The sequence below is a fragment of the Musca domestica genome, unplaced genomic scaffold (assembly GCF_030504385.1).
Source record: "Musca domestica strain aabys unplaced genomic scaffold, Musca_domestica.polishedcontigs.V.1.1 44, whole genome shotgun sequence".
NCBI lineage: Eukaryota > Metazoa > Arthropoda > Insecta > Diptera > Muscidae > Musca > Musca domestica.
Window position 1 is genome coordinate 8,055,459 of NW_026712334.1, and position 23,293 is coordinate 8,078,751.

At 34.3% G+C, this 23,293-nt stretch overlaps 1 protein-coding gene across 1 annotated transcript in view; it reads right to left on the reverse strand.

The window, feature by feature from the left end:
• Positions 1–1,607: 1,607 nt before the first annotated feature.
• The window catches only part of LOC101895959 (nose resistant to fluoxetine protein 6), a 64,057-nt gene continuing 42,371 nt past the window's right edge, over positions 1,608–23,293 (reverse strand). Inside the window, exons 3-10 of the mRNA XM_005185850.3 lie at positions 7,655–7,824; positions 4,835–4,986; positions 4,593–4,747; positions 4,168–4,500; positions 3,895–4,088; positions 3,700–3,825; positions 2,025–2,367; positions 1,608–1,944 (exon numbers count right to left, since the gene is read on the reverse strand). Coding sequence (XP_005185907.2) covers positions 1,747–1,944; positions 2,025–2,367; positions 3,700–3,825; positions 3,895–4,088; positions 4,168–4,500; positions 4,593–4,747; positions 4,835–4,986; positions 7,655–7,824 — 1,671 coding nt within the window. The 3' untranslated portion in view covers positions 1,608–1,746. The remainder of the gene's footprint in view (positions 1,945–2,024; positions 2,368–3,699; positions 3,826–3,894; positions 4,089–4,167; positions 4,501–4,592; positions 4,748–4,834; positions 4,987–7,654; positions 7,825–23,293) is intronic.

Below are 23,293 nucleotides of genomic sequence, written 5' to 3' on the forward strand. Positions count from 1 at the left end.
AAAAAAACACATTTGGTGGCTCGCTTAAGGGTTAAAATTTTCGACCACAATACTCGTAATCGTCGTAAAGTTATTAGTAATATTACCGAGGGCGCTATATACCTAAAATGCAAGGTTTTTGGAAATCGTCATCCGAAAAATGGAAATGGGGGGAAATTGCCCCCTCTATTTAGGTTATATTGCGTTGTAAACTTTCTAAACGCCGATACCAGAGTCTTAGTTTAAATTTTATGTTCATAATATATTGGGTGTTGGAAACAATAGAGTTTTGTCGCTGTTATTTATGTAAATACACGCCTAAAAGTATGCTAAAATATTTATGTTTCTTCGAATACTACTCGTCCACATTAAATTAAAATCAATATGGCGCTCCTTATAGTATCTACCATGGTAAGAGGACCAAAAAAAAAAAACACATTTGGTGGCTCGCTTAAGGGTTAAAATTTTCAACCACAATACTCGTAATCGTCGTAAAGTTATTAGTAATATTACCGAGGGCGCTATATACCTAAAATGCAAGGTTTTTGGAAATCGTCATCCGAAAAATGGCAAAAACTAAAGGGGGGAAATTGCTCTCTGTATTTAGGTTATATTGCGATGTAAACTTTCTAAACGCCGATACCAGAGTCTTAGTTTAAATTTTATGTTCATAATATATTGGGTGTTGGAAACAATAGAATTTTGTCGCTGTTATTTATGTAAATACACGCCTAAAAGTATGCTTAAAAATTATGTTTCTTCGAATACTACTCGTCCACATTAAATTAAAATCAAGATGGCGCTCCTATATCTACCATGGTACAATAAAAACAAGGTAAGGCTATGATACCATGTTTTTTTTCTTGGCTTAATATGTCAACTTTATTGTTTTATGAGGGTGTTTTCTTTTCAATGATAAAAAAATGCTCAGAAAATATTGAAATTCCGCTTTTGTAGCCTTTTTGTAGGCAAATGCAAAATCAGGAAATAGTTTTTTGGTCCATTTCAACACCTGAATATTATGCGATCATCTCTTAAAGCAATAGACTTCTATTCTGACTATAACCCCACCTCCATGTAAAATTTCGTGAGGATCGGGCCATAATTGCGACCTGTAGCGTGATTACAAACTAACATGGACAGACGGACGGACATACATAGCTAGATCGACTCAGCTCGGAAGATCCATATATACTTTCCTATGTGGGAAACCAACATTTCGAGGTGTTACATAATTTTTGGCCCAATCAAACTTATAACTTTTCAAAAATAAAGATTGGACAGGAAGCGGGTCTAGCAGTATTTCTACACATAGTTATTCGAAGGTGTTCTACCTCTTTATTGTACCATGGTATCTAGTAGAAAATGCAGCTGTTAATTTTTCCTGTTTTAAAAAGGTAAATTTAAACAAGTAGTATAATAGATGAAATTGAATAATCAAAGCTGAGATCCCTTAAACCAACCCTGGGAATAGCAAATGTCTTATACTAAAATAATTTTAAACCCCTGAAATAAAATAAAAACCTCAAAGGAAATTATAAAAAAAACACTTTGGCCTTTATTACCAACAATAATGGGGGGCAAGTAAAAATAAGTAAATTAAAATATATATACTTTATAAATTAACAATGACGAAAGATTGAGTATCTTGAAATGAAGTGAAAATCAAATATTTTTGTGTCACACATTACAACAATATACCCGAATGAATTCTCTTAAAAGCTATCACAGATGTATGCATGTAAATCTTAATCGGAAAACAAGGACTTAGGCTACTTGTTCCTCAGATGTAGAGGGCGTTGCATCATTTGAACTGCTGCTATCGCGTTTCTGCGGCGCACCGCCTCGAACACCAAAGTGACGCATTAGCACTCGTTCTACGGCATGTAAAGGCGATTCGAAGATCAGACACAAGATGAAAGCCAATGCAAATGTGTTCAGCGTATGGTTCAGCATGTAATTTGTCTGCGCAAAAAAAAATCGAACAAATATATTTCATAAAATAAACATAAGCATACTAACATTCATATTTTTTGACAACTTACCATTTCTATGTAGCCCGACCGCTCTACAGTCCTTTGACTCGATGTATTGTACAGCTCGACAATGCCATTACATAAATATGCACAGTATGTCAATCGCGAGAATGGTACAAACACCCGACTGCTTAACATTCGCTGTACCCATCCGCCATGCCCTGTTGTCACGGCTAACACCAACCAACCACTTGCCAAATTCCAGGCCAATTTGTGTAGACCAGCATAGATGGTGCTTTCCATGTTCGTATACGATGATGTATAGAAACGGCTAAGGGAAAACATGGAACCAACACCCATAATGACGCCTAAGGTCCACATGGTACGCACCAGAGATTTTGGTAATTTTATGCTGAAAATGAAGGGTTAAAAATATTAAACCAGTAAAAAAGGCCAAAAGTTGGGTGGGCCGACTTTATGATGCCCTACACCTCTATGCATATTTAGTAGAGCTTCGAGTAACAAATAAATGTTTATATTGTGAAATTATGTGAAGCAAGTCATGTCAACTATGGTCGTTTTTTAATGCATATCGTTGATATAGAGTGCATATTACGTCTGTGGGGGAATCAAATAACAAATTGGAGGAACAGTATATATGGGAGATTTGGCTATATCTGAGCAGATTTCAATCAAATTTGACATACTTGTTTCTAGGCTCAATTTGGTGGTATGTTCCAAATTCCTATTTGGAATAATATTAAACATTTGGTGCTCCAAAAAAGACAAATCGGAGGACCCTTTAGTACAATTATAGTACGTATATCCTTTTCTCAACCACTGATACCATACCCATATCACCCATGTCCATATCAAATTTTAGGAATTCAGATCTATATTTTCACCCAATACCAAACTTAGTACGATTTAGTACTTTTTGTACATTTATAGCACACATATCTCAATTCCATATACAAACAAAGACCTCAATATCAGATTTAAGGATTCCAGACCTACCTCTTTGGCCAAGACCAAATTTATTACCATTTAGCCCACTTCGTACAAATACATAATCCATTTCCAAACCACCTCTAAATGTAGTACAATTCAGTAATTTTCGTACAATTATAGTACACATTTCCGAAAACACCTCCATATGTCTAGGTTACACATTAACGACGACCCTAAAATTTATATATCAAGCATTATCTGTTCACCTTATACCAAATTGTACAAATATAGAACTATTTAGTACTTTTCGTGAACTTGTAGTACACATTTCCAAAACCACCAGTTCATAACAAATCTACCACCAACAGAGGCCCCAATACAAAATTACTGCTTTATTTGTTCCCCCTAAACCAAACAGTTCCAAATTCAGCACCATATAGAACAGTTCGCACACTTGGTACACATTTCAGGTTTTTAGTTCTATCCGCTCACATAATACTAAATAGTACAATTTTAGGAATTTAGTACCATTTTAGAACTTTTCGTAAGCTTTAAGTTCGAATTTCTAAAATCCCTTTGGTACATCCTGCACTCCATCAGTGACTCTCATTCCAAATTTCTGAATTCTAGCTCATTTCATTTGTTCAATACAAAATATTCAATTTTTAGTACATGTTATTACTTTTTATATCCTTTTAGTACGAATTAAAAAAAACAGGTTTATTACACGCCTACGCACAAATACTGACCCTCGTGCAAAATTTCAGTCAGATTTATAAAAAAATTACCTTACCTTTTACAATGTATCAAATGTGCCAAATAACCAATACCCAGACCAATGAAGTAGGCCGAAGCCCTCATGTGGGTCTTGATGTAGGTGTCATGGTAATATTCGCTTAGAGACACATCCTCAGCCTCCCTTTAAGATAAAAAAAAGTAGATTACAAATACAATTCCCTTGAAAAAAAAAATTCAAACATGAACCTACTTCCTGGTGACCATAAATGTGGGTTGTGCCTCCTTCATGTAGGTGACCACAAAGGGTATGGCCGATGTAAGGCCAACGAGACCAGCCAAAACAGTTAAGCCAAATCTGCGGAATTTATAAATCAACAACAAAATGAAGGGGGCTATCATGAAAAGTTGAGTATCTGCCGATAGATACCACGATTGGAACATGCACTGGAATAAAATTAGGAGTAGGGTTTTTTTTTAAATTAAATTTCAATATTTGATTTAAAATTTTATTTGACTAACTTACCAATTTATCGGTGTTAATGTAGTTATTAACATACAAAATATTCAACCACCACGAGGAGATACAACGTTCTTGTTGTGGCTCAATACGTTCCTGCCAAATGGGTCCACTGCCAATATTCAGAAACCATGTCATATAGAAACCAATTACCACCATATAGGGTGGTGTCAAACGTATGTAACGTCCGAAATATAAAAATAAAGGATTCAAACGTCCCTTACGTTTCTCCACCTCCACAAATGCTATCCGGAAGAAGAGATAACCACTCAGCAGTAAATATACATCGACAAAAAGCAAAGAATTGACAACGAAACCAACCAAGGGATTTTTTAGATTCTGAAAGAAAATTAAAAAATAAATAAATTATGTGTCTTCAAAAAATACTAAATGTGTGTGCTTGCACGATAGAAACCGTCTCATATCCTTACCTCTGACATAAAATCAACGTTGTACGATGGGCTACCGTATATGAATATACCTGCATGCCCAAACAGTATCAGAATCATTGCCAGAGCTTTAACGCCATTCAATGGATTCAGTCCATTCTTATCGCTGCTGGGTTGAAAGAGTTTCTTGGTGTTTTCTAAAAATGTATAAATATTAAATTAAAAAAAATGGATCCGTTTCCAAGTAATTGCAAAGAGTAGTGAGTAGAAGAATATTTACTTACCAATTACCGAAAAGGATAATAAGGCAGTCTTCCAGATGTCATTGTTGTTCATTGCCTTCTTTAGATCATCTTGACTTGCTGTGGATTTTTTCAAATAAATGTGATAGCCGGTGCAAAAAATCGTAAAGAATGCAAAGAATATCACAATGGAACTAAAAATAAATAAAAAAATAAAAAAATGTTAAAAATTAGTAATTTTTGAAAAAAGTCCTCAGAGACTGCAATTTTTTTCAAAAAAAAAAAAAAAAACAAATTCGTTCTAAGATTATGAGATCTTTCTCTGCAGAAAAAATCAGTTCCCTGAGACTGAAGATTTTTTTCCTGGAACATAATTAGTCCCCTGGGACTAAGTAATACTTCCCTATATAAAAAACTAGCTAGTGCTACATCGTCAGCGTAAAGTCCATCTTAAAATTTTAGATTCGTTCCCACGGTACGTATTAGGCCTTTTTAGTGCTAAAAATGCACAATTTGTTCAGTTTGATAAAATGCATACAACGTACCAAATTTTCAGACTTTCAAGGTTTTATATATTATTCAAATACATTATTTATGCCAAAAATTCTTCAATCATTTTGAATTTTACCGAGGAGGTTATGAGCAAAATCATTCCACAATGGACGCACATACGATTTTCCTGTTCAAAAATATTTCAACGTCTCCATATGTGAACCCTAGAAACCAACAGTGACCTCAATATTAAATCTCAGAATTTCAGCCTTAACCCGATAACAAATTTAGTAACATTTATTACGTATATCCAAAACAATCTACATATATCCATCCTAGACATCAACAGTGAACCAAATGTAGTACTACTTAGTACTTTTCGTACAGTTATAGTACGTATTTAAAAAACCGCCTCAATATCTCCCTCCCAGATACCAATATCAAATATCAACCAATATCCAATGTAGTTCCACTTGGTACTATTCGAACAATTGTAGTACACACTTCTAAAACAACTTCCATATCTTAACCACAGACGCTAACAGTGATATCTTGATCAAATTTCAGTATTTTACTTTTGTACCCTCACCCAGTACCAAATATAGTAGAGTTCTCCATTTCAGATACCAACAGTGACCTCAATATCAATTTTTTTGTTTTCTTAATTTAATTTCTCTCATTGCCAAATTTAGTACTATTTAGTACAATTATAGTACGCAATTTCAAAACCACCTACATATCTTAACCACGGACACCAACCGTGATATCCATATTAAATTTCAGGATTCCAGCTCTATCCCTTTACCCAATACCATATTTAGGACTCTTTAGTTATTTTGTTATAATTATAGTACAGATTTCCAAAACCAGTTCCATTTCTCAATCTCAGATACCAATAGAGAGCTGAATTTCAAAACTCGGGATTCCAGCTATATCCCTTCACACAATATCAAATATAGTGCAATTTTGTACTTTTCGTAAAGTTTTAGTACACATTTCCAAAACCACATCCATATCTCGAATTCAGATACCAACAAAGACCTCAATATAAAATTTTGAGGATTTCAGCCCTACTTCTTCACCCAATACCAAATTTAGTACCATTTAGTCCTCTTCGTACAAATATAGGACACGTTTCCAAACCACCGCCAATTCTCAAAAACCAGATATCAGTAATCTAAATGTCAAATTTCAGAATTGTGTCTCTATCCGTTTACCCAATAACCAATTTAGTACTACGTAATACTTTTCATACAAATATAGTACACATTTCCGAAACCACCACACAAATCAACGACCAGCGGGAATACAAATACAAAATTTCAAAATTTCAGCTTCATCCGTTCACGCAAATGTAGTACCATTTAGTACAGTTCGTACACCTTGTACATATTTTCAGAAACCACCTTTATATATCAGACTTACTTTCTAACCTTGATTCTCATACCAAATTTAGCCCTTTCGGTTCACATAATACGAAATGGTACAATTTTAGAAGATTTGTACAATTTTAGAACATTTCGTAAACTTAAAGTTCAAATATCCTTTGGTACATCTATTCTGCAATCCATCAGTGACTCTCATTCAAAATTTCAGAACTCTAGTTCATTTCGTTTGTCCTACACAAAGTATTAAATTCTTAGTACATTTGAGTACATTGCGTCTCATTTTAGTAAGAATTTCCAAAAACTTAGTCCGATCACAAGCCTTCGCATTGAGACTGACTCTTGTCTGAGCGTAGATTACTTTTTCACTACTCTTTTATAAATATAGATAAATTAATGCCTAGGAACTGACAATTTGTTCCTGTAAAAAATCAGTCCCCTATGACTACGATTTTTTTTCGATTGAAAAAATCTTACCTCTTCGAACTTCAGAAAAAAGCCTGAGGCATTTTTTATATAAAAAAGTGAGCTGAGATGAATTTTTCTATAAAAAATAGGCTTCTACAAGAAAAAAATCCAGGCTTCCATAGAAAAAATCCAAAATTCAGAATGCCTGAGGCATTTTGGTTTTCTAAAATAAATCTCGTAGTCAGTGCGTCTGATTCTCAGTTAGTTGAGTCAATTTTTTTATAGAAAATAATATAGGCCTCTTTTAGTTTTTTTTTTTGTCGAATGGGAGTACTTAAACCAATATGACCTCCCAAAAATATATATTCCATTTTTTTTTAATTTTAGAGACCACGTCTCAGTTAGACATAACAAAAATGTTTTCTGCATTTACAGTTATTACACAATCCTTGGATGTCTATTACTTAACATCCAAACAAAGTTCTCCATTTCCCCTCCCATAACCCCGCTTCACACTACAATGACCATAACTCACCCACCGCCATAAAAATGGAAATCTGACAAGAATACAACTTACGCATAGGCAAACATTCCAATCGATATGGTTCGGCTTCCGTTCGACGTTGACAATTGGCACATTTTATCGCTGACCGTCACATTGCGCTGCAGAATATGGTGCAAGAAAATTGCAACATCCGAGCTACTGCAGGAGGCCGGTAAACATTCGCCCCAGCGCGAAATCAATGTCTGCAAAAAAGAAGAGAAGAAGAAGAAAAATAAAACAACAGTTAATAAAAAGCGAATGTTGTGTAGTTGTAGTTGATTGTTTGTTGTTGTTGTTGTTGTCCGAATCAAGTTAATTGTATAATTACAATGCTCGAGACATTCATTCACTTGGCCATTAAGAGCTACAACAGTGACCAAGTGATCAATGGCGGGTTGTTGCTGTGACTTTACAACAGTTGCCGTTTGGCATTTACATTGAATCGTATTGGATCGAATCGAAGTGAATTGCCATTTTGCATGGAAATTAATTTTGCATTAAAATTTTGCCATTTCGCTTTTTGCCACAATTTGCCGGACAACCTTGTTTTATTGTAAGGTAATAAAGGCAAATAATTGATTTATTTGTAACTGATATCGCGCTTTGTTGGTGGCTACTGTTTTTCTGTTGTTGTTTCGATGTGTGGCAAACCAATAAATAAACATATCAAAATATATATAACCCACATGTTTTTACATATGTGTGCATTGGGGGGATCCTACTTTAATGAGTGATTTTTTAAGAGCTACAGGAAATATATAGGAAATCTTTATTCGAGTTCATAGTACGGTTCATATATGTAATAAATGTTTAAAGATTATTTCTTTCAAATGTTGAACGCGACTGCGTCTCATAGAAAAAAGCTTTAACATAAACCCACAAAAAACGGCAAATTCCCCCCTATTCCACACATTTTCAAATTTTCGGACTAAGATTCGTTGGAATTTTTGCATTTTAGGCATATGCTCTCTCTGACAATACAAAGATTTATTTGGTCAAAATTTCTATCATTTTTATTCCAAAATATGGTAAAATTTTCCTTAATAACTCTCTTCACGAAATTCTACTATAGTTCTCAGAAAACAATTCAGCTCTATATCATACCTAAACGTCAGGAATTCATAACTATTTCTTTTTCCGAATTTTATGCAAATTTTCTTATAATTTCACAGTATAATAGCCACTCTGGGCTTTAAAAAATGCCAAGCGGATTAAAAGTAAATGGTTTGTAGATCAAAACTCCAAAAGAGTTTCGCGTTCTTATAACAAACTTTTATAAAGCTCTTACATATCCTTGGCCATAAACAAAGAACAACAAATATTTACAGGGTGAGATGAAAAAACAACTTCGGACTGCTGTCATTTCTAAGCCACTCATCCGACAGCTTTTAAAATTATTCCAGTGACATCTCATTATATTGTTTACAAGCTTACAAATGCATTTTAGTGAAAATTTTCCAGAAAAAATGATATTCGTGATTGAATTCAAGCGCGATGGTGTGATTTCCTTATATTTGGCTGGAAAACCACAAGTGGATATCGTTAGAGCACTCCACCATTTAAATGTGAATAAATCTTTTGTGTCTCCTACCATCGCTCGTTACCGAGATACTGGTAGCTAAGCCCGACGTCAAGAAAGTGGACGGAAGAAAACAGCAATATCAGCAGAAATGCTTCGAAAAGTAAAGAGGCGATTTCATTGAAAACGCGCCGCCGTGGCCAAAAATGGCCACTCGGCAAATATTGAAAAATGAGCTCGGGGCAAGCCATTGAAATTACAAAAAGTGCAAGATCTTACACCGCAACAGAAAGAAAATAGACTCAAAGGAGCTAAAGAGTTGCTTCGCATGGCCGAAAGTGGTGAAATGCCGAAGTAGGTTTTTTCCGATGAGAAAACATTCGTTGTCCAGCAGTTTGTAAACAAATAAAGTGATCGTGTTTACTTGCCAAAGAGGTCAGCTGAAAATGTGCACCTTCTGTTGGCCACCAGAACTCAAGCGCCGACAGTGGTGATGGTGTGGGCCGCCATAACAACCGATGGTCGATCTCCGCTCGTATTAATCGACTGTGGCATCAGAAAAAAATTTCAAAGTGTCGATCACCTCAAGCAAGCGCTTCGCCGGGAATGGGCCAAAATTCAGCAGAGCAACATTCGGGCAGCGTGTGATGGTTTCTTGGGCAGTTTGAAGACCATGATTCGTGTCAAAGGTGACAAATTCAACAAATCTAAAGTTGTTCTAAAATTTGATGCTATTTCCGACATTTTTTGCTTCCATTCAATAAAATTTAAAAGAAAAGTAAAAATGATGGCTTTTGACTTTGTTGCAGTTTTTTTTATCTCATCCTGTATGTATAACAGTTTTCATTAATAATATTGATGAAAAAAGATATTATATTATGTTTCTACCAACTTTTCATAGGCCATCACAATTTTTCAATATTTTTTAAATTAATAATGGGGTAGGGTATATATTTGCCCCAAAATTGATTAGTAAAATATCTTAATATTTACAATGAAAAGTTCCAGAAGAATGTATAAATTTCGTTCATAAATTTAATGTAAATATTACGCCATTTGACGTTTATATTAAAATGTCAAAAAACGCATGACAAATGGTTTTAATGTAAACGTAAACGTTTACTTTTTTATTATTATATAATTTAACAAAAAAAAAAAAAAAAAAAAAAATCAGGCCAAAGCTCTTAAGGCGCGAGAATAATGTTGTAGGCATACCCCACATTCATTCATTATTAATGTTAATGTTATTTTTTGTTTTGTTATTGTTATTAAAGCGCGAAATATAAACGTAAAATACCAAATATTAACCGCAAATATTTACAATACCATTTAGAAAGTATACTTAATTATATTAATTATTTTACAAAAAAAATCATAAATAATTTGTATTTATAAAAATAAATTCCATAAAGAGTTGAAATATGAAAAAAAAGAAAATAAAATAAATTTAAATTCCATGACTTTACGTCAACATATTAAAAGTGATTAATCATCAGTGGACCATTGTTTGTTTTTTTTAACTCATATTTGTCTTGTCATCGGATTTTTTTTTTCAAATACAACATTTATTATCAGACGTTTACAACGTTGATGTTTTGAAGATTACGATAGAATTTTCTTGACCCATTCACTTGAAAGTTCATTATCACCATTTCGGTTGATGGACATCAAATGATTGGATTTTTATATATATTTTTGTATTCGTATTAAAATGTGTTTCTAATTATATATTTTTAATTGAGATTTATGATAGCCGCGAAGCCTAAAATTTAGGCCAATTAATTGATGTATGTACTTTTAACACGACAAAACAACTAAAATTGTTTTCAAATGATAGTTTGCTATCACGATTTTAACTAATTGTATTTTCTTTAATTAGAAATACTGAAAATTATTGAAATTATTTAGGCACAAATCAATTACTGTCATTCTTATAGAAGTGCTTATTAAATCTCTTAAATTATTAATTTAATATAAATTTTGTACCATATTATTTGCCCGAAATTGCCCTCTCATAGAAGAGAATAACTAATTTTGTTGTGATAGTCTCTTAGAGCAAATTGAATGTCGAATGAGGTTGCCTTCACCCTAATAGAGAGAGAGAGTATCACAGATCGTCAAACCAAATTTTTGTCCCACGAAGTGCGATTAATGGTGTTAATAACCAGTCTTGTTAGACTCTCCACCATAGTATGGAGGATACGTCCCTATATACAGTATTTGTATACCCTCCATCATACATAGTATGGAGGGTATATTGAGTTCTTCATTCCGCTGTAACTCATCGAAATAATAATTTTAGACATAACAAAATATATATATTCTTGATCAGCGTCAAATTCTAAGACGATTTAGCCCTGTCCGTCCGTCTGTTATAATCACGCTAGAGTCAATATGTATAAGATAGGAAGCTAAAATTTTGCACAGATCAGCCTTTTGTCTTTTTTCGCAGGCAGATCAAGTTCGAAGATATCGGTCCACGTTATCGTATGGCCCCAATATTCGGTATTTTTATGACCGACTGAAATTGTCGGAAAATCCACAAAAGGAGTTCCTTCTGAGTACATTAGCCCTTGGAAGAGTATTGTCTATACATGGTGAGATAAAAATACTGCAACAAAGTCAAACGCCATAATTTTTACATTTTTTTTAATTTTATTGACTGAAAGCAAAAAATGAAAAAAAATTAGAATAAATTTAGATTTGTTCGAATTGGTCACCTTTGGCAAAAATTATGGCCTTCAAACGACCAATGAAACCGTCACACGCTGCCCGGATGTATTTTGGCCAATTCCCCGAGAAGCGCTTGCTTGAGGTGATCGACACTTTGGTATTTTTTAGTTCCAACCTTGCTTTTCAAAAAACTCCATGCCCAATAGTCCAATGGATTGTTATCCGGAGATTTTGGTGGTCATTGTGCGCTGGAAATGAAGCGAAGAACCTCATTTTGTAACAATTCTTGGGTGGTGTAATCATTCTTGGGTGGCGAGTGCGGAGACCTATTGGAAGGTCCAAGGTCTGCGGCCAAAATGTTTGCGTGCCCAAGGCTTTAATACACCCTCCAGAATATTTTCGCGATAATATTCGGCATTTATTCTGATGCCACGGTTGATTAATACGAGTGGAGAGCGACATTCGTCTGTTATAGCGGCCCACACCATCACCATGACCGGCGCTTGAGTTCTGGTGGCCAACCGAAGGTGCACATTTTCAGCTGATCTCTTTGGCAAGTAAACACGATCATTTTGTTTGTTTACAAACTGCTGGACAACGAATGTTTTCTCATCGGAGAAAACCAAATTCGGTCGGCAGTTCGACACTTTCGGCCAAGTGAAGCAACTCATTAGTTCTTTTGAACCTATTTTCTTTCTTTTGCGGTGTAAGTTTTTGATCTATTTGGAATTTCAATGGCTTTACCCCGAGCTCATTTTTCAATATTTGGCGAATGGAATATTGCAATATGTTCAGCTCACAAGCCATTTTTCGGCCACTGCGACGCGGGTTTCGATCGAGTCTCTTTTTTACTTTTCGAACCATTTCTGCTGATGTTGCTGTTTTCTTCTGTCCACTTCCTTGACGTCGGGCTACGCTACCAGTATCACGGTAACGAGCGATAATACGAAACACAAAAAATTTATTCACATTTAAATGCTGGAGTGCTCTAACGATAGCCACTTCTGGTTTCCAGCCAAATATAAAGAAATCACACTATCACGCTTGAATCCCATCACGAATAACATTTTTTTGGGAAAATTCTCGCCAAAATGCTTTTGTTCGCTTGTAAACAATATAATGAGCTGTCACTGGAATAATTTTAACAGGTGTCGGACGAGTGGCTTAGAAATGACAGCAGTCTGAAGTTGGTTGCAGTTTTTTCATCTAACACTGTATATAGGTATACGATATCGTATAGCCCACATACAACGGTACCCCCCAGTATTCGATATTTTGACGATTTTATGGACACTATTCACCGGAGTTATTTCAAACAGTTTATGCCAGAAAATTGTTTACGCATGTCTTCATAAAGGTCCCATATATGAGTACCTCCCCATATTCAATATTTTGACGAATTTAGGTACCATATTCACTGAAATTGTTTGAAATTTCGTATTTGAAGTTCCTACAAGGTACTACAGCTTGCCTACAGAAAATTGTCTATGCAGGTCCAGGACTTCGCATAGCCCGGATATAACGGTACATCCCTATATTAGGTATTTTGATGATTTTAGCTACATTATTCACGGGATTTTTTTTTTCAAGTTTGGTAGTTGAATATTCTAATTCCTTACGACAAAAGTTGCATATGCAGGTTCACATCTTCGTATAGACCCCAATATAACGGCTATATTCGGTATTTTTAAGATTTTAACAGAATTTTTAACGGATTTTAGTTTTTTTGAAAAGTTCCAAATTCCAAAGTTTTGCCCTACCGAACTTACTGCTTTTTTGCTTGTTGTACCATAAGCCATATAACTAGAGAGGGTATATATCATTTGATACGGCAAAAATGGGTCTCATCGGACCAAATCTGTTTCAGGACATTTTGAGTCGATCTAGCGATGTTCGTCCGTCTTTTACAAACAAAACAAGTAAGCAAAGGCTACAGTCGAGCGGGGTCGACCGTTGAATACCCTACAACACTATAATAAACGTTACAGTTTATATAGGCGAGATACTCGAAAGAATTCTCTAATTTTCGAATAATAGCAACTTTAACTAATTTGCTCATTTCCAATTTATTGGAAGATGTTGCACGTAAATGGTCTTCCTAGATCTGGAACCAATATTTCCCAAAGACCTATAATCTCTCAGAAGTGGCAAAAGATTAACATTTATTATTGGTTTTTGACTGAAACTTATCTATATGAGATACAGACATTTGATTATATTCTTAAACGAAATCAGCGTTAACGACATAGTCATAAGTGTGTCTTTCCTGTATTTGTGAATTCTCCAAAAAGTCACTGGAATGGACATTTTCGTATTTTGTCTACAAAAGTTGGCAAACTATTTCACACATTGAATATTTTTGGATGGCCATCTAAAACTGCTCGGCTTTTGCAATGTCCGGTAACCCCCATTCAAATGTGCGTGAGGATCGGACGATAATTACGGCCTGCTGACAAATTTGCAGTTTTTGGTCCATTTCAACCCCTAAATATATGGCGATCATCTCCAAAAAGAGTAGGCTTCTATTCTGACCCTCATCTAATCCCCATGCAAAATTTCGTTAGGATCGGGCCATAAATGCGATCTGTATATGATATCCTGATATCCTAACTACTTAGTTTTGTTAGCTGTAGAAATATTATCAAATGTTTAATTCAAAATGAAAATATGCCAAAAATATGACAAAATTGAAAAAATATGAGAAAATTTTACAAAATCAATATTTTCATCTTTAGAGAGATATTTTTATGCGATTTTTTCAGAGGTTTTTTCTTTCCTGCCAAGAGGCCATTCTGAATTAATGAGAACTGTTGAAATCTGTTCAGCCGTTCTCGACATATAAGAGATCTTTCAAGCATATCCTCTTTGATAGACATATATATCGCACATATTTTGCTATATATCCGATTTGTTGGATGTTAACATCAATGTAAAGATCAGAAGTAACCTTGTCATGGCTTTGTGATTTCGCCGGGATTTAAAATATTTGCGGTTTAATGAAAAATTTTGAATTTTTTCAACACAAAAGATATGGTCTATTTTACCCGTTAAATATTATCCGATGACCACCCAAATTGGTAGGCTTCTTCCCCGCCCTAAACTCTAGCTACATGCGAAGTTCCGCGTCGATTGGTCTATAATTGCGACCTGTATAGCTACTGCAAAATCCGACATTTTTTGAGTTTTTGGTCCATTTCGACCCCTAAATATTATGCGATCATCTCCAAAAGAATTAGGGTTCCATTCTGACCCTATCCCCACCTCCATTCTAAATTTCTTGAAGATCGGGGCATAATTGCGACCTGTAGAGTGATTACAAATTAACATCGACAGACGGACAGACGGACAGACGGACGGACGGACATACATAGCTAGATCGACTCAACTCGGCGAGATAGGAAGATCCATATATACTTTCCTATGTGGGAAATCAATATTTCGAGGTGTTACATAATTTTTGGCCCAATCAAACTTATAATACCCCCAACACATAGTGTTGTAGGGTATAAAAATCTTGAAACCAATATGGGGGAGGTACCAGAAGAAATGGTCCGATCTCTAGCATATTCATAACAGATCTTATGTTGATGGAAATATTGAGATGTATCAAGACTGAAAGGAATAGGATGTTAATTTCGCGATTTATGAACTTCATGGATACTTAAAATTTTGACGCTATGTGAAGGTACCAAAAGGGATGGGACGATATATTCCATTTTAATAAAAATATTGTCATGTTTGTAAGTTGAAGACAATCGGACTCTAACATCACATTTTATAAGAGTTATTATTTAAAATGTTGACCCTTTGTGGTGGTGGTACTAGATGGAGTAGACCGACATTGTCCATTATCCTACCTTACCTAGTACCACTGATGGAAATATTAGGATTTGCAAAGTTGGAGCAAAATCGGATTATCCTTTCTCTTTCTGTGCAGTAAAATATTTTTTTGCAAATGTCGACCTTTTGTGGGGGAGTTAGCAGAAGTGGGTGCCGATATTGCCCATCTCCGAACTCGAGCTAATTTTGATAATAATATTACGAATTTTATATATTCTAGGACCTATGCTGACAAATATGTTTTTACTATATTTTTTGCATCCAATCCTTCTCTTGTTATTCGGTACAATTGCACCCAACTAGTTCTGAAAGTTGTCTTCTTAATCATTATTTTTTTTTTGTGGTGGTTACGTCAATCCATTTTAACGGCTGATATTAAAAAAAACTTTAAAATACAGATATTATCCAAATCACACACATTTGGGTGACAGTATTGATTGGTCATATAATAAATTTTGAATCTAAATTACGATTTTAGAATCAAAAAAAAAATTAAAACTGGATATAGACAGTGCCATTATTTATGTACAAGAATATTTCAATTAATTGCCGCCATCATTACGAGAAATCCACAAAAATACCAAATACATTTTCAAAATTAACGATAATAATTCACTAATTAAATTCGACTACCGTTGATGGGTATCGACCTTGAAACGTGTCTCTTCTAAAAAGCTATTATTTACAAAAAAACAAACAAACTGCCAAACACGTTTCAAGCTGTAACAATTAAAAAGGATTTACATGGCTGTAAACATGTCCTATTAAAAAAAAAAAAACAGGAAAAAAGAAAATACCAAGACGACTCTGGTCCTGGTAAAAAAGGATACATATTTTCATTTTCGATTTTTGTCTTCAACATAAAATCCAACTTGTTGGTCCATGTTCGTTATCCAATTAGCTAGAATTCGTCTATAACGATTTCGATTTAAGATTTTATGTTCCGTTATTTGGCCAACAGATAAGTGGGTATTATTATTTATTATAAATCTATTATCCTTGGAATCCTTGCAAAAATACAAGAATTCTTTTGGTAGGAAATTGTAACTCTAACGAGCCACCAACAGGGTATTGTTTATCTTTTGTTTAAAATATGACTTAAAACTCCCCTTAAACGAATAAATGAAATACATTTTCGCTTTGGGCCGAAGGGGTTAAACAAAGAGATATTCTACACAACATTTTATTTTAAAACTAATTGGATTCATATATTTAGGTATTAAAACAAGTAAGCAAAGGCTACAGTCGAGCGGGGCCGACCGTTGAATACCCTACAACACTATAATAAACGATACAGTTTATATAGATATTGTGACAACTAATAAAAGAAAACCATCAGGTTTCGTTCTCTAATGTTCAAATAATAGCAACTTAAACTAATTTGCTCATTTCCAATTTATTGGTAGATGTTGGACTTAAATGGTCTTCCTAGATCTGGAACCAATGTTTCCCAAAGACCTATAATCTCTCAGAAGTGGCAAAAGATTAACATTTATTATTGGTTTTTGACTGAAACGCATCTATATGAGATACAGACATTTGACTATATTCTTCAATGAAATCTGCGTTAACGAAATAGTCAGAAGTGCGTCTTTCCTGTATTTGTGAATTCTCCAAAAAGTCACAGGAATGGACATTTTCGTATTTGTCTACAAAAGTTGGCAAACTCCTTCACACATTGAATATTTTTGGATGGCCATCCAAAACTGCTTGGCTTTTGCCATGTCCGGTAACCCCCATTCAAATGTGCGTGAGGATCGGGCGATAATTACGACCTCCTGACAATTTTGCAGTTTTTTGGTCAATTTCAACCCCTAAATATATGGCGATCATCTCCAAAAAGAGTAGGCTTCTATTCTGACCCTCATCTTATCCCCATGAAAAATTTCGTAAAGATCGGGCCATAAATGCGATCTGTATATGATATCCTGATATCCTAACTACTTAGTTTTGTTAGCTGTAGAAATATTACCAAATGTTTAATTCAAAATGAAAATATGCCAAAAATATGACAAAATGGAAAAAATATGAGAAAAAGTTACAAAATCAATATTTTCATGTTTAGAGAGATATTTTTATGCGATTTTTTAGACGTTTTTTCTTTCCTGCCAAGGGACCATTCTGAATTAATGAGAACTGTCGAAATCAGTTCAGCCGTTCTCGACATATAAGAGATCTTTCAGGCATATCTTCTTGGATAGACCGTTTTGTTGGATGTTAACATCAATGTAAAGATCACAAGTAACCTTGTCATGGCTTTGTGATTTCGCCGGGATTTAAAATATTCGCGGTTTAATGAAAAATTTTGAATTTTTTCAACAAAAAAGATATGGTCTATTTTACCCGCTAAATATTATCCGATGACCACCCAAATTGGTAGGCTTCTTCCCCGCCCTAAACTCTAGCTACATGCGAAATTCCGCGTTGATTGGTCTATAATTGCGACCTGTATAGCTACTGCAAAATCCGACATTTTTTCAGTATTTGGTCCATTTCAACCCCTAAACATTTGGCGATCATCTCCAAAAGAAATAGGCTTCTATTCTGACCTTAACCCCATCTTCGTGCAAAATTTCGTAAGGATCGGGCCATAATTGCGACCTGTAGCGTGATTACAAATTAACATGGACAGACGGACAGACGGACGGACGGACATACATAGCTAGATCGACTCAGCTCGGCGAGCTAGGAAGATCCATATATACTTTCCTATATGGGAAATCAACACTTCGAGGTGTTACATAATTTTTGGCCCAATCAAACTTATAATACCCCCAACACATAGTGTTGTAGGGTATAACTAATTGGATTCATATATTTTGATATTACAATTAAGGTATTCGAAAATTACATTCGAAATTTATATATAACAATTGAAAATTATGTGTTTGAGCCTTTACTGGTAATTACACACGTTTCCAATCAAAAGTCAACATTTCCCGAAGAGATAGGAGATGGACAATGTCGGTCAACTTCTTCTGGTATCTTCCCCACAATAGTTCAAAATCACCACAAAAATTCGAATATCATATTGAGCTAGGAAAGTCCTGGATATTGTTTAAGTTTGTACATGTTTATATTTCAATAAGACTTAGGTCTTTAAAATACTGAATATACCCTATATTCAGTATTTTAATGACCTAAGTCTTATTGAAATATAAATTACCGTTATATTGGGGTCTATACGAAGACGCGGACCTGCATATGCAATATTTTTATAAGCCATTACGCTTTCATATACGAAAATTGAAAAAATTGCAGAAAATAATGTCGCAAAAATCATCAAAATTCTGAATGTATGGAGTTATCGTTATATGGGGGCTATACGAAGACGTAGACCTGTAGCATCCATTACAAACTTACAAAACGAAATTTGAAACAAATCGGGTGAATTGTGTCAAATCATAAAAATACCGAATATCGGGAGGTAGCATTATATGGGGGCTTTACGAAGACGTGGACCTGAATACGAAATATTTAGGAATAGGCTGTATTACCCATTACAAATTTGGAATACGAAATTAGAAACCATTCGTGTGGGTAATATCGATAAAATTATCAAAACATCGAATATCGGGAGGTACTGTTATATGGGGCCTATAAGAAAACGTGGATCGACATGACCCATTTACGAACTTAACCTGCCTACTGGCAAAACACATATGTGTGCAAAATTCTAGCCTTCTATTTCAATTCGTTCGAAAGATAGCGTGATTACAACAGGTGCCTACACCTCAAAAGGTGAATCTTAAATGCCGATAAATCTCATAAAGTATAAAATCATTGTCCATTGTTAAGCATATATAAATCGACAGATATTGACCTATCGGAACACCGAGTAAAACTTTCAAATTTGTTATTTCACAGAATTAAGTCACAGACATATATTCATGTATACAGGGTGAGATGAAAAAACTGCAACCAAATTCAGACTGCTGTCATTTCTAAGCGACTCGTCCGACATCTGTTAAAATTATTCCAGTGACAGCTCATTATATTGTTTACAAGCGTACAAAAGCATTTTGGTGAGAATTTTCCAGAAAAAAGTTATTCGTGATGGAATTCAAGCGTGATAGTGTAATTTCTTTATATTTGGCTGGAAAACCTCAAGTGGCTATCGTTAGAACACTCCAGCTTTTAAATGTGAATAAATCTTTTGTGTCTCGTATCATCGCTCGTTACCGTAATACTGGTAGCGTAGCCCGACGTCAAGGAAGTGGACGGAAGAAAACAGCAACATCAGCTGAAATGGTTCGAAAAGTAAAGAAGCGACTTGATCGAAATCCGCGTCGCAGTGGCCGAAAATGCCTCTTTAGCTGAACATGTCTATATCCAAACAGTAAAAATTACAAAATTTCATCATTTAACAAATTTTTGAAGTTTTTTCCCCAAATGAAATGATTTCCCCAAATTATTAATGATTTGTAATCTAAATGCCTTTTTTAAAAAGCAATTCAAAAATAATTAATTTTTTTTTTTAAATTTATTTGTATATTTCTGTGTGGAAAAATTATGTCATATACTGTGCCGTATTAACCTGTTTACGTTTAACATTACAATATTTTTTTTTCAATTATTACAAAATATATAAAATATAATCTCATGTACATTTATTTACTGCAGCTCAAACGAAATTTGACAAATTATCCTACATTAATCTTCACAGTCAATTAAAATTATAATTAACAATGAATTAGAAATGTTAAATGACAACTTTATTTGTTCGCATTAAATTTGAAACTGAATTGCATTTATTTGTTATCTAAATCTCTCGGTTTATTTTAATAGCAGTTGGCATCGTGAAAATTAAACACTTTTTACATTTACTGTCAATGACCTATGATTTGCAATAGAAATTCACGACAAAAAAACAACAACTTTTTCGATATTGTTTTAAATAGAAATTGTTTTTTGAGGAAAATAAATTAAAAGTTCAGCATAAATATGAATGCATGAATATTCACGACTAAATTTCAATTATAACTTGGTGTCGCATAGGTCATCTGAATAATTTTCGACATTTTATTAAGTTTTTTTTTTAATGTGTTTTAATTTCTACTTACGGGCGTAGTTTTTTAATTTAATTTCAATAAATCTTATATTTTATAGTAATTAATCATGGTTAGATTTCCTTATATTCCTGTACTATTACTAGTTCCACAATAATTCCGACAAATGTAAATAATTTTTGGCACTCTAAAAAATCAAGTCACCATTTTATGTTATGAGCAATGTCTAAAAAATATTACATTTCCCATGCAAACATTTAAACATAAATCAAGATAAAGTTTACCGGCAGTGGAGACATAATAAAACGTCATCAAAATTATTTTTTTGACTGGCCCGCCGCATCTTAAGAATAAAAATTAACATAAATTCAAATTTGTATATTCAGATGTATATAATTATGTTGAACTTTCAGTTTCGTTGCGATTAAATCAAATGTTTAACAACGACATTTTTTGCGTAAAAATCTATTCCACTCCTTAGTTCATTGGCATTTCTAAAAAAATAATTGCTTTATTTTACGTTAAGTCTTCTGTTACTAAAATAGAGCCGACGATTTGCGTTAAAAAAAATAAATGATATTCAGTTCTAAATTTAATGTATGCTAATAAAGTTGTAGTCATTTCTAATTTGTTGTTAACAGGAAATTTTATTATTGGTTGTAAAATTTTTTTTCTATAGCTTCGGCCATATGGCTTCAGAGGATTCGAGCTCGAAAATGGAGAAATATCGTCCCATTCATTTCCTATCTTGTACATTTAAATAAAATTACTTTTGACGATGAATTAGAAATAACGACAAATTTATTAGCATATATGAAAACAGAATCCCATTTATAAGTTTACGCAAATAGTCAAATTTTACAGTAGGTTTTGATCAATTCTTTCTCGTTTTTTATTATTTTTTTTGGGTTTATGCTTAAAAGTAACATTCATTTTAATTTTAGGCCGAAAGTGTAAAAGGGGAAATATTCTACACATCAGTTTCTTATAAATCGCAGAATAAAGCTTACATATACAGGTTGAGATAAAAAAAACTGCAACAAGGTCAAACGCCATATTTTTTACATTTTTATACCACCCACCATAGTATGGAGAGTATATTGAGTTTGTCATTCCGTTTGTAACACCTCGAAATATACATTTTAGACCCCACAAAGTACATATATATTCTTGATCAGCATAAAATTCTATGTCGATTGGTGTCCGCCGTCTGTGGAAACCACTCTAGCTTTCGAACGAATTGATAAAATTTTACTCAAATGTATATTATGTCTGCAGGATTTTTGGTATTGAAAATGGGCCATGTAGGTATACATGTCTTCGTATAGACCCTAATATAACAGCTACATTCGTAATTTTTAAGATTGTAGCAGAATTTTTAACGGATTTCACTGTTTTTGAAAATTGCCAAATTCGTTCCAAATGGTGGAGGGTATTCAAAGTTCGTGCCGGCCGAAATTAGAGCTTTTTTACTTCTTTTTTTAATTTTATTGAATGAAACCAAAAAATTCCGAAAAAAGCATTAACTTTTAGAAGGAGTTTAGCTTGAGGTGATTGACACTTTGGTATTTTTTTTTTTTCAAAATACTCCAGACATAATAGTCCAACGGATTGGTATTCGGAGATTTTGATGGCCACTATGCGCTGAAAATGAAGCGAGGAAACTCATTTTGTAACCATTCTTGTGTGGCGCGTGCTGAGCTCGATGGTGCTGAGTCCTGTTGGAATGTCCAAGGTACAAATGTTTGCGTGTCCAATGCTTTAACACACCTTGCAGAATATTTTCGCGATAATAATTGGCATTTGTTCTGATGCCACGGTCAATAAATATGAGCGGAAAGCGACCATCGGCTGTTATGGCGGCCCACACCATCTCCATGGCCGGCGCTTGAGTTCTGGTGGCCAACCGAAGGTTCACATTTTCAGCTGCCCTCTTTGGCAAGTAAATACGATCATTTTGTTTGTTTACAAACTGCTGGACAACGAATGTTTTCTCATCGGAGAAAACCAAATTCGGCAATTCACCGCTTTCGGCCAAGCGAAGCAACTCTATAGCACCTTTGAGTCTTTTTTCTTTCTGTTTTTGGAATTTCAATGGCTTTACCCCGCGCTTATTTTTTCAATATTTGCCGAATGGAATATTGGCTCAAGAGCCATTTTTCGATCAAGTCAAAGAAGCGACTTTTCGAACCATTTCTGCTGATATTGCAGTATTCTTCCGTCCATTTGCTTGACGTCGGGCTACGCTACCAGTATCACGGTAACGAGCGATGGTACGATACACTGACGGTTTTTTCACATTTAAATGCTGGAGTGCTCTAACGATAGCCACTTGTGGTTTTCCAGCCAGATATAAATAAATCACACTATCTCGCTTGAATTCCATGACGAATAACTTCTTTTCTGGAAAATTCTCAACAAAATTATTTTGTTCGTTTGTAAACAATATAATGAGCTGTCACTGGAATAATTTTAACAGCTGTCGGACGAGTGGCTTAGAAATGACAGCAGTCTGAAATTGGTTGCAGTTGTTTCATCTCACCCTTTATATGCATAATATTTTTTAAGAAAACTACAGTCGAAATGTATGTATTACTAGTAAAAATTATGTAGTTATGTTTTTTACTGCTA